We start from the raw sequence: 12,918 nt of genomic DNA on the forward strand, positions 1-12,918 counted from the left end.
ATATTATTATCCTATAAATGTGTATAGTGCACTTCCTGCCATTGGTATGGCCTCTTGGAGCTACTATTGTCATGTATATAGATATCAACCTGCAACAATACTGATGCAAGATATCGACTTGCACAATATCTTCGAGTTAACCAGGCATTATATCTTGTAGGTGATATTGATTCAAGTCGATATTTAAAAGTCGTTGCTGTGGTACCACACCCAGGATGCTGAAGAACCTTAGTGGACAGAGAGCACGTTACACCGTGAGGGAGTGCTTGCTTGAATTTCAGTGCAGTCTATGTGCCAAGCATTTTGGTGTCATGTGTGAGTGACTAGAATGGTGCTTTTATCTTTTCTTAGGTTGCTGGGCTTAGTGTTTGATGACAAAAAAAGAGGGAGAGAGAGAGAGATAAAAGGCAGGAAATTTACATTAACTGATTTGTGTAATTGATGTTACGGGTCTTTACGGAATCCAGCCAGAGCGAAAGAGGAGCAGCCCACAGCGTGCTCTGGATATACAGGCAATCATGGAGCTGCTCTATAGAATCCCCTGGAGAGACACATCAGCATCTCACAGGCTTGGATTGGATGCAGCCAGCTATGGTGGATGATCTCCAACATGCCAACCCAGAGGAGTTAAAGGACAACCCAGGGGAATTCACATGAGAAATGTAGTCATAGTAAATATTCTCTGTGCCCACCAATGAGCCATAGAGGTGCAAACTTTAGACTACACTGGTTAGAGGTAGCCCGAATAAAAGCTCAATAGAGTTCACCCAGGAGCAACAAATGTCCAGCTCACAATATGCACTGCATGCAGGCAGACATCATACATTATAGAGTTAGTTCATAACCACCATGAAGCCTCCACCTAAGAGTGGTAGTGGGGCAGTTCATGGCATGCACTTCATTTATGCATCTATCCTAAACAAACTCGAGAGTATGCTCAGGACTGACAAAGAGTAACTCTAAGGGCATGCACAGGAGAGAGTCAGTCATAATGAATCCTCCTTAGAATCTTTCCAGAAGCAGTAGAAGTGAAATCCAGTGGCATGCACTATTTACAGACATCCAGGGCCCGCTGCCACAATCGGTCATGCCAATCTTAAGTGCACAGAAGCATCCCCTGAAGAGGGGCAGAGGGACAGCCCATGGCGCACACTTGATTTTTGCAGCTATTGTAAAAGAATTGAAGAGTCGGCTCAGGCCTGACAAATAGTAACCCAAAGGAATGCACATGAGATATTCAGCCTTAGTTAATGGTATTTAGAATCTATACCGAAGTGATAGAGGTGCAGTCCATAGGCAGTCACTGGTTACAGGCAGCCAGGGTCTCATTGTCACAATCAGCCGTATGAATCCTCCCAAAAAGGAACTGGACAAAATGAAACAAAGAAAAATGACTAGTCAGAGGTCAAGGAGGCTATGGCAAATTCTAGTAAACTCTTTACATATGGTAAGCGGTATAGTGGAAAGTTGTCTACCTGGTGACCTATTTCCTAAATACTGTATATTAGACCACGATGTCTCTTTCTGGAAGCACAGAGGGATATTGAGACAATGCACATCTTTTCCACAGGGCACGGTTTGATTTTGAGGTAATGGCCATTTCCTGAAGCAAGATGCATGTAAAGCATTACTATTTGGCTATATTCTTCTGCTTCTATTACTTTTTATTAAGGTTTCCAGCACAAACATATTATATGTCTGTTTAGCACAGACTATTGGCCTGATTACAATGTTGGGAGAAAGGCCATCTGACAGGTCGACAGTGGCGTTCTGTCCAACATCTGAGGCATCGGTCTGACCTCGCTGCCTACTTGCGGAATCAGCTCCACCTTCAGCAGGCTCAACGAGCCTGTCGGGGCAGAGGGGGGATTGTAATCACCAAAATGGAAGTTGTGCCTGCTCAGGCATCGCCGTGGGGATTACGATGCACGTTTCCGACAGCCTTTTCATGTCGGTTTTTCCACCATGAAAAGGCTGGCGGAAAGGGTCGTTTAGGGCCCTCCATGGCCCTCACCTATGGTGGATGGATGGTTAAAAAAGTATATTCTTCACACAGCACAAGCCGCAATCGGATATATGCACTTTCCAAACGCCTTGAAGGAGGTTGCATCTTAATTTGGGAAGCGGGACCACTGATTCCTTGTTGGGCGGTCCCATTTCTGATACATTGCCGTTCGGACAGTCATCCGACCCGCATCGTAATGAGGGCCTTAGTTCATAAACCAGCCAAATTAAGCCTAAAATAATCATGTAGGGCTAGTTCTCAAAGGGAGGGAAATGGACAAAGATTTTGATAATGAGACAGCTTAACTTATGTCAGTGCAATACCAATGTTCCTGCTCACAGTGTGTGTGATTTACTAAAATGTGTTCCTGGTTTAAGACAGGCTTACTTCAGCAGGAATGAACATATTTCCACACTTCTGAGTGCCAGTCAGAGTCACAATACCTCAAGCCAGTAAATGAGAAAAAAAGGTAACCAAGTTATAGGCGAAAGATTACAAAAGGGGTTTTGATGTGGAGTAAGAATAGCTAGATCAGGCACGCGTACTTGTAGAACACACTCTGCAATAGACCGTTGATGAATCAGAAAAGAGCCCAGTTCCTTCAGATTCCTTTTAGATAGGGATACTATCAGCGAAATAGTGTGAAATGACAGTAGTATCTGAACTTGCTTTAGGGTTCTGTGTGGCCGTGGACCTGCTTTCTTTGTGAAGCATTGGATAAAGGAAAAATAAATATGGAGTGGAAAAGAGTTGGCAAATTGACTCTTTGTGCTTCACAGAGTGGTGAACTGGCATAAGGTAACGTGAAAAAAGGTATATGTTGCTGTTTTCCTGACTTCAGCCTTTGTAGAAGGGGTGACTGTTTTGATGCCAAATAGATGAGTGCTGGGGTCTGAATTTCTCTCCTTTTTTTAATGTTTTTATTTTTCAAAGTGCCATGTAATAGTATACACAATCAGAGTACCCTTTAATACAGTCCATAAATAAAAAAAAGCCCAGCAGTGGAGGTTCTGTTACAAAAATGAGTGACTTACAGTTTCACCATGAATAAAGGATTAATTTCTGCATTGGGTCTAAAGGGACTTGTCTGTCTAGCCACATCCTATCATAACAGATCTAACAGTAATACAAGGACAAAAAAGAGAGAAAAGCGAAGAAAAAGAAAATAATCATTTAAATAATCCTTTAAATGTCCTGTAATTTCATGTTATCTAGCCACTTGATTAAGGGCTCCCATATTTCTAATCCTCTTTTTTTAGCGCGTCAGCCTTTTTTAGCGTAAATAGCGCTCACTAGTTTACATGTAGCCAGAAGCCGAGCCTGACATTGTGCAAACGAGGGAGGTTTCGGGTCTTTCCAATGTGACGCTAAGCAAATCCTAAAGATAGTCATTGCGACAAAAATTAAAGTACCCCCGTCTTCTTATTAAGCCTTTCATATACCCGCCCTAGCATGATAACTATTGGAGAGAGTTGAATGTCTGATGATAAGACTACCCCCAGGAACTGCTGCACTTCGTCCAATAAAGTTTTTTAATTTGGGCATGTTGCAAACATGCGTACCAGGTCCGCCGAATACTCAGAGCATCTAGGACACACTCACTTAGCAATCCTACCAGGAGTGATATATAGGAAGAATCCTGTCTTATAAAACTGCACATGTAAATTAGACGACAGTAAATACTTTTGAGCAAGACTCAGTGTAGAACCAAAGGTGTCACGGGGGGTGTTCAATTTCTGCTGCCACTTTTCATCTATTTTACCAAGGTCATCCGGCATTTGGCTGTTTAATATTGTATAGATACAGTCAATCCGGGGTGATTTTGGCCCCTGTAACTTATCAATCAAATCTATCTTTGCAAAGCCTGCTCATCCTCCCGTTTTGTGCAGATAAAAGTTTTTAATGGCATGATGCAAGAAGGTCTGATTATCATTTAAATTGTAATTGACCTACAGATGGCAAAACGGTCGAACACCCTCTGAAGTCACCAGATCCCCCAGCTTTGAGGTACCGGCTCTATGCCATTTTTGAAAGTATGTATTTTCAAAGATGAGTGGCAGGTTTAAGTTGTTTTGTATGGGGGTGTAATGGTTTAGCCTGCCTAGTCCAAATAGTCTACGTATGTTGGAGAAAACCCTGTATGCATTCATCAAAGTTTTGAATCAGACCCGCTTGTAGTAGCCAAATTCCAGCTGCCTCCACAGACATCCCCTAACACTTTCCCCTAATGATATATAGGGAGATGGAAGTCCCATGGGGTTCAGATCTGGGTGTTAATGCAATAAATCAGAGCAATATTGTAGAACTGTTGCCCAATAATATAATTTTAGATTGGGTAGTGCCCGCCCTCCCCTGTCTCTAGGTAGGGAAAAGATTTGTTCGAACATATGAAGGATGCAATTATTAAACTCTAATGGAATAGTTCTAAAAAAATTAAGTAGTTTAGGAAAGAAAGTCACCTTTATGCCATTGCATCTTTCTACTATGGTTAGAGGCAGATTATCAATTTTTTGGAGTTATTTTTTAATGTCAGCAGCTAACAGGCTCATATTCTCTTTTACTATTAGATCTAAATCAGCACCTATATTAACCCCTAGATATTTGGGATTTTGAACTACTATGCTATCCACCCAGTTTATTTTATTGTTTAGAATTATCTGTGTTTTTGTTTTATTAAGGACATACCGAGATAGCTTCCCAAATTATTGAGCATCTTTTCCAGCGTCTGGATGGCAGCTTTAGGTTCCGGTGTGACTACAGCATGGTCATCGGCATAGGCCAGGATCTTATCTATGCCAAACCTGCTTACTAGCATTATTTCAGGATTTAGTTCTATTTTATTGATGAACGAGTTTATAAAAAGGGCAAAAAGCAGTGGGGAACATAGGCACTTCTTTGCCTTGTCCCTCGTGAGATCTCAATCTGTTCCGTCACATGGCCATTGATTAAGATTCTGGCTGAAGAGTTCTTATATAGTGCTTGAAGAGCCTGCACTATCTTGGGGCCCAAAGCCAATCCGCCTCATGACGTCCCAAAGGAATTGCCAGGAGACCCGATCAAAAGCTTTTTCAGCATCGAGTAGAATTAATGCGATCGGGTCTCATGCAACCCTGGCAGCGTCAAAGTGATGGTCCTGCGGATGTGCTCTGTAGTTCCCTTTTTAGGGATGAACCCGTGCTGCCATTTAGAAACAACAGGCTCGATGTTAGTAGATAGTCTGGATGCCATGATTTTGGAGAATATTTTTGACTCAGTATTTATAAGGGTTATTGGCCTGTAGGAGGAAATTTCCAGCGGTGATTTGTCTTTCTTAGGGCATATTACAATTTTAGCTGAGGACCAGGAGGAAGGAGGAAAAGCACCATTAAAGATGGAGATGACCACTTCCGTAAAAATATCTTTAATCTGCTGTGAGAAATGCTTATAAAACTCGACTGGAATACAGTCCATACCCGTGGCTTTGCCATCAAGTAGTCTTGCTAATGCAGTCACAATATCTTCCCAAGTTGGAGGGTGTACCATTTGATTGCATCTCTCTGTATTGAGTTCAGCCATCGGTATTGTCTCGAGGTATTCTGCAACTTCTATTCCTCTAATCTTTGAGGGTCTAGTGTCCTCTTCTGTATAAAGTTTTTCATAAAAAACCCGAAAGGACTCTTGTATTTTATCGGGGTCATTCGTTAACCCATCTGAAATTGTATGAATCGAAGAAATTGCGTTAGCAGATGACTGCTGCCTAATAGAGAGAACAAGTTGATGACCAATAAGTTCACCACACTCATATAGCTTCCCTCTGACCGATGCCCATTTTGCCGCTGCTCATTCAGCAAATTTAGACCCAATCTCAGCTTTCGCAGCAGCTACAGCAAGTTGTGCTGCTTCAGCTCCTGCTCCTGCTTTAACAGCTAGTGTTAGTTTTCTTTCTACTTTTGACATTTTATCTAAAAGGTGAATCACCTGCACCTTCTCTCTTTTGTTTCTCCTGAGAGTACTGGGGCGTTTCCCCCCTAATTCCTGCCTTTAAGGCATCCCACACAATCATTATAGAAGCTTGCCCAACATTTATGTACAAGAACTCCTAGATCCAGCCCTGCATGTGTCCTTGATACTTGCTATCATATAACAGTGCTTTTTCAAAACTCCAGTTCGAATTTGGCCCTTTAGAGCCCCGTCCCTCTAGATTTAAAATAAGTGGGTTGTGGTCTGACAAAAATCGGGGTACAATGTCAATACAACATGATTGGGCCAGGGAAGGAGAGACCAAAAAGTAGTTGAGTCTTGCTAGAGAGAGGTGAGGAGCTGAGAAGAAGGTAAAGCCATCCTGTTCAGGTTTTAGATTGGCCCATACATCCTTGTTTATTAAGTTTAATATAGCCCGAAAGAACCTTGGTTTCTTGCCTCTATATTTCCAAATTCCATCAGATTTCCAGGTACTAGGCAAGTTTATATTTAAATCGCCACATAGAATTATAGGATGTGGCCAGTGTGCTAATTCCTCATTTACCCAGTTAATTATACTTGGGTCATCTAAGTTACACCCGTACATAGTGCATATAGTAAACACAAAATTTGGAGGGAGGTAGCACCCTGCAATTACCCATCTCCTAAGACCGTCTGATTTTACTCTATTAACATTAAGAGGCAAATTCTTGGCAAATAATATCCCAACTCCTTTGAATCCTAGCCTCTTGTGATGTTGCCCCAATTACTTTATACCCTAGTGAGTTCAACAAATGCTTCTGTGCTCCTTTAATATGTGTCTCCTGGAGACAGACAATGTCAGCCCCCAGTGAACGTAATCCCTGTGCAACTTTTTGCCTTTTTGGTAGGTCTTTAAGACCGCAGATATTTACGCATACTATTCTGAGTTTGTTTAACATATTCATTTTCTGGCCTGATTTATCTGACCCTGTATAAATACCCAAGTTTTTTTCACATTCATCTTATAATTTAACCCAATCATGCATCTAAGTTCTAGTGAGTCCTTCCACATTCTTCTTGTATATGTATTTCTTCCCCCTCTCTTTTACTCGTCCTTTTGTTCTAAGCTTCCTGTGTCCCATTCAAACAGATGAAAGACCAACTGAAGATCCACTAAAGATCTACTAAAAAAATCAGTTTTCCCCCCACTGCAAACCTTTTGTGTCCCCCTCCCTCCCTCCACCCCCCAGTCAGCAGTCAGGAAAACCCTGAATGATAGTTAACATGTGTGAGTTCCAGTCACCAGGCCGCAGGATTCTAGACAGTCTAGACATGAGTCAGCCTATACCTATTCCAGGGGATCTACCCCATAAACATACAGCAGTGTGCACTGAAAAAAGAAAGATACCAGCTTATTCTATTGGTCAATGAAATGTTAAGAGTCACTAGTTAGTTCAATCTTTTTCTCCCCGTAATGTCTTTTAAATATTCTCCAGCCTTGATTTCTGACAAGAATACCCGCATAGATCCATCTAAGATGACTTTCAATCTGGCCGGGTTCATTAGGTAGACTTGAGCGCCTTGCTGTTGGAAAGGAGATATTAGCTGGCTAAGTCTCCACCTACGCTCTACAGTTACATGGCAGAAATCTGGCTTGGCGAAGAATTTTATTCCGTAGACTTCTTTCTGGAAGTTCGCTCTAGCCTGATCAGTTGCCTCAAGAAAAAAATTCCAAAGAAGACTAAGAAAACCCTGGGTTTCTCATTCTTGCTATGGTGCCATTTCGCCTCTGTTTGATGTTAAAGGGGAAGCGGTGTGCCGTTTGAACCTCTTGGTCCCAGTTCCAGTTAGTTTGTGCAGGGAATGCATCTCGAAGTAATCTAACGCTAAACCCTCTGCAGTCATTGCCTTTGACGGCCTCCGGGAACCCCAATAATCGCAAGTTGTTCCTCCATTGCCTGTTTTCTTGCTCTTCCATTTTGACTATCAAATCTGTTAGACAGGCCTCATGAGCCCCTCCCTATTCTTTCATCTTAGCTACTTCTACCGCCACTGACTCTGTCCGTGCTTCCACCATTGAAACCCGTCGCCAATGTCTGTACAGATCTATTTAACTTCCTGATGCCACCTTGAAGTTTCTGAGCTACGCCCTTGGCAGCAAGATTTTCTGAACGAGCTTCCTCTTGAAACTGTTTGATAGAGTTCATTATAGAGGCCAGGGAAGGTTCGCACGGGTTTTCAATGACAGTTTGTGGATTCCCCTCCTGTTGAATACTGGATGCATGCCAGAGTAAACTGAGGTAGTCTGAGTAGTCCTAATTAAGCTGGTTGCGTCTTTTGGTACGAGATTTCTTTTTCCGTTGGATAGTTCTCGTAGCGGCCATGGGATCTTACTCATTATCGCGGTCATTCCCGTTAGACACAATGCTTTCACTTGAGCTGGAGAGATCATTCTCAGTACTGGATATGGAACCAACAGATGCTGAGTAGAAGTTCTCACCGGCGGGATCAGGAGTGTGAGGTACTACAGGGCCAGGATTATCCGCTAATTTGCTGTTATCCACCTCATTGGACTCCTTGGCTTTATAGTCCTGGCAGTTCGCTACCTCTGTCCCCCCGCTTATAATGGCTGCATCCGAGGTACCGATAGGAGAATCTAAGCTTATCATCACTGGGGGTATTTCAGTGTCAGTCCCGCTAGCCCCTAAAGCTGTCTGAGGAGTGGTCTGTTCTGGGGCCCCCTGGCTCGGTTTACAAAGAGCATTAGTATAGGCCGCGTAGGTGTAGTTACTTCAGTGGTTGCAGCGGACCCTTTAACCACTGGGAAATGCTTGCTAATAGAGGGTGAGACTCCTGGGTTTCCCACTGCACCCTCTTTCAATGAGCCAGTCTTCCCTGTGTGCTTTATAATATCCCCCAAGTCCTGTTTACCTTTAGGTGGGGGATCTGTCTTCTCAATTTTTTCTGCATCTCCTTGCAGAAAGACGGGTCTTGTCTTTAGGCTCTTCTGCCCTCGGGTGGTCATGATCACCTCACTTTGACTCCGCTTCCGCTCCTGTGACCTTCCCTGGTCTGTTTATCAGCCTGAGTCCCGCCTGGACCCACTCGACGAATGCCGTGCAGCCCCCCGTAGCCGCAGTGCCAATGGTGCAGCAGCAAGATAAGCGGATCCAAATGGAGGTTGAAGCGCAGAATTCCATTCTGCTACGCAGAGCTCGCTCTGAAGCTTCGGGCGTTGCACAAGCAGACATTTGCAGCGGCGTTCCAGGTCAGCTAGTCGATTCCCAACTCTCCCAGCATGCAGCATGCGGCGTAGTGATTGAAGTCATTGTTGCTCACACTAGCGCCATCACTGCTCCTCAGGGTCTGAATTTCTCAAACCAATTATCAGTGCCATTACAGAGGGGTTGGGAGTCACAGTAAGCTCTTTTTTCAAATGTATCATAGATCTACCAGAAATGGAGTAGAATAAATGGGGAATGACTTAAGAGAAGTTGGTAGTATTTAGAGATGTGGCAACAAAGATGGTTACCATTAAGTCATGCCTTTGACAAAGTTTGAAATGGAGAGGGGGTACTGTAAGTAGGCTTGAGCAAAATCTCATGAAATGTGTATGGTTAGTATTGCATTGATTCAGGGAAGTTTTTTGCCATCACACAGTTGTGATGTTTCGCATGCAGGAGTCTACTGTGAGGAGAAAATATCACATTGAAGTCAATAGAAATGCTGCAAAGAGACAGTTTCTGTGATCCAGTGTGCTGCCGGTTTCTGGTGTGACTTTTGCACATGAAGTATGCCCTCTTGTTCAATTTTCATGCAGGATATCATCCAAGCACATTTAAAGCACCATGCATATTTTCTCAAAAATATTGCTTATTTTGCAAAAACAAATGCAATTTATCCGTCCCTAATTGAAGCCTTTAACAAAGACAGAGAAGTCGAGGTTATGTGGAAAGGTCAAATGCTCAAATAGTGTCACTAATATATTGCACATAGTCAATGCATACTCAAGGGAATGTTCGGGTGTCACCATATAACATTCCCATTAGGCTCCCTGTCTAGGACTCCCTTGCTGCATCAAATTTCAGTTTATGATTTAGAATTATACTGGAGGGGGATAGTTCACTGCCTACGAATGATCACCCACATTAAACCAGAAGTCAATTAGGCACTGCCTGCTCATACTTTTCCCATGAACCTAGGAAGGTAAAATGTAATGCAGAATGACACTTCTTGGTTTGGTCTTCTCAAAGAAGAGGGTGGCTATTTTATGGCTCTCCTCTAGAAGCCCCACCCTGCAGATGTGGACCAAAAACAAACCTAAATGGGCATTTGCGAAAGAACAGCCTATATGTGAGGTCAGAACTGATGATAAAATGGAGGAGGAACATCTGGTATGGGCCGAAAGGTTACAGGATCTCACCATAATGGTCGATGTTCAAGATGCCTCCACCACAACGGCTGAGAATCCTGAGGACTTATCCGCCTGGGCAATGGGGGTGGGAGGGAGCGCGTGAGCAGCAATGGGATTGTAGAACCCTGTTGGATTATCTTGCTTCCTCGTACCTCTCCTGTATGTTGTGATATGTGCTTACATGTACTTCATTGTGGTATTGTATATGTCAGAAGTGACTGTCCGCCTATGTTGTATCCTTATGTTGTCCTTTTAAAAATGAAAGTAAACATTAAAAAAAAATACATAGTAAGCTCAACTTTTGGTCACAATAAGCATATGACAGACTCGTTTAGATTTTATTCTTCCAAAGTACACTGAGGGAGCCTTTAGGTTGTTAACCCCCTGCTTTAAAGAATTCTCGTATAAACTGAAAAACTGAAAACGATAATATATGTACACATTTAATGCCTGAATGTATGCATAATTTTTCATATATTGTGCATAATGTATTCTTGTTTTAGCTTTATATCCATCATGTGGAGTTTACTTATTAACATTGTCTATACAGGCATAATTTCAGTACTGGTGGCACTGATGGCTGGAAAAGCAGAAGTCAAGTTCAACCCAGAGAGGATTTGTCCACAGAAAATCGCACAATTAATTGAAAATATGGGCTTTGGAGCAAAAGTAATGGAAGATTATACTGCATCAGATGGCAGTATCGACCTTGTTGTGAGTATATCAGACGTTTAAACAAATATGATTTAGAGAGAGGAAATGAATATATAAAGTGCTGTGTAAAAACACAAAGGGCCCGATTCACAGAATGAACTTAAGACTCAATCCTAAACTTACTACTATTTTGGTATTCACAGAATGCACTTATTACTTTTGGCATTCACAGAATGAATTTACTACTTTTGGTATTCACAGAAGTTAGGATGTTGTCTTAAATTTGTCTTAAGACAGACTTAAGACAAAATCCTAACTTTAGTCTGTCTTAAGTCTGTCTTGTTTGTCTTAAGACAAACTTAAGACAAAATCTAACTTCTGTGAATACCAAAAGTAGTAAGTACATTCTGTGAATACCAAAATAGTAGTAAGTTTAGGATTGAGTCTTAAGTTCATTCTGTGAATGCCAAAAGTAGTAAGTGCATTCTGTGATACCAAAATAGTAGTAAGTTTAGGATTGAGGCTTAAGTTCACTCTGTGAATCAGGCCCAAACAGTTTAATTTTTGCATTTAGTGCCAACTGTGTTTGTCTTTCAATTACAAGAGCCCATTTACAATGGGTAACATAACATAATCCTAGAGGGCCACCAAACATTATTAGATAGCCTGGTCTCATTTACTATACTGCTACGCTAAAAAAACACAAGTACATTTTAAATAAAGTGATACTGACCTGAGGACATACAGGCCACTGTATAAGCACCCCTTAAGATACCTGTTTCTTCTGCTGAAGGACTGTCACTTATATATGCGTGTGCCCAGGAATGCACAGAAATAGTGACACTGACTGCGCTAAATGATGGTGAACATTTCCTTACTTGTGAGTTACTGAGATTATTATGAACTGCATATACCAGATTGAAATGGGGAACCCAGTCATGTGCCCTCCCCTCGATACATCAAAAGAAAAATACAATTTTCGACAGTTTGCAGTTTTTAAATAAATTATTGCTGTATTATTATTAAACAAATTGTACTTGTCATGTACAAAACAAGAGTTATAGCAGTAACTTAATCAAACAAAACACATTAAAAGGCTGGCATACTATCCCAATGGGTGTAACACACTTAGGATGTTTAGTATGGATTATTTCTTAATGAATGAGACAAAAAAACGATTATTCGTCCATCTGAAAAAAATGTTTTAGACCTTCCTTCCATAACATTTCGTCATTTAAAACGAACACAAAATATTCTCACAAACACAAATAAAGGGATAAAATAGTGCAATACTTTTATTCTTAATGATTGGTGAAATGAAGGCAAATGTGGAGGCACCAAGAAAAGTGAATTTGACATTTACATCATAGTTAGGAGCCCAAGTAACATGCTTTAATGGTCCCATTTAATCTATATAAATAAACATTACACAGAAGGCCTTCATGCCCTTGTTGGTAAGTTTGAGACAACAGCCTATAGAAAAATATATTTCTGTACTTATTGTTATTTATGATGCCCCCCTTTCAGAAATCTGAACAATCTTTTGAAAATAATAAATACAGGACACTCCATTTCATATACTTAAACTTGGCTCAGATTGGTCAAAGGCCTTAGATGTAATCGGAATGGGTTTCCAAACATATTTTTCTGTTTTAAGTTGGAAATACCAATAAGCAACTTTCTAGCCAAAGAAAACAAAAACATTGATGAGTGGAGCCCTGAGGTGTTCGTTTTGATTTGATGCTTTTCTTTCTATTGGTGTATTTCTATTCACCTATTTTGATGTTGTACATGACAAAGTAAGTGCCCGTTGAATATGCACATTCTATGATATATCTGTTACATCTTACATCAGGAAAAACTTAAAGGACAGATCCAACCATTCCAATTGTATGCAGATTTAGAAGGAAGAGCTGTGACTGAC

General features: G+C 41.4%; 1 protein-coding gene across 3 annotated transcripts in view; it reads left to right on the forward strand.

Moving 5' to 3' along the window:
• Positions 1-12,918, forward strand: part of ATP7B (ATPase copper transporting beta) — a 539,299-nt gene that overhangs the window by 216,298 nt on the left and 310,083 nt on the right. For all 3 annotated transcript variants that reach the window (XM_086935040.1, XM_086935039.1, XM_086935041.1), the window contains one exon: positions 10,891-11,054. In XM_086935040.1, the coding sequence (XP_086791166.1) occupies positions 10,891-11,054 (164 nt within the window). The remainder of the gene's footprint in view (positions 1-10,890; positions 11,055-12,918) is intronic.

The sequence above is a fragment of the Lissotriton vulgaris genome, chromosome 8 (genome assembly GCF_964263255.1).
Source record: "Lissotriton vulgaris chromosome 8, aLisVul1.2, whole genome shotgun sequence".
Lineage (NCBI taxonomy): Eukaryota > Metazoa > Chordata > Amphibia > Caudata > Salamandridae > Lissotriton > Lissotriton vulgaris.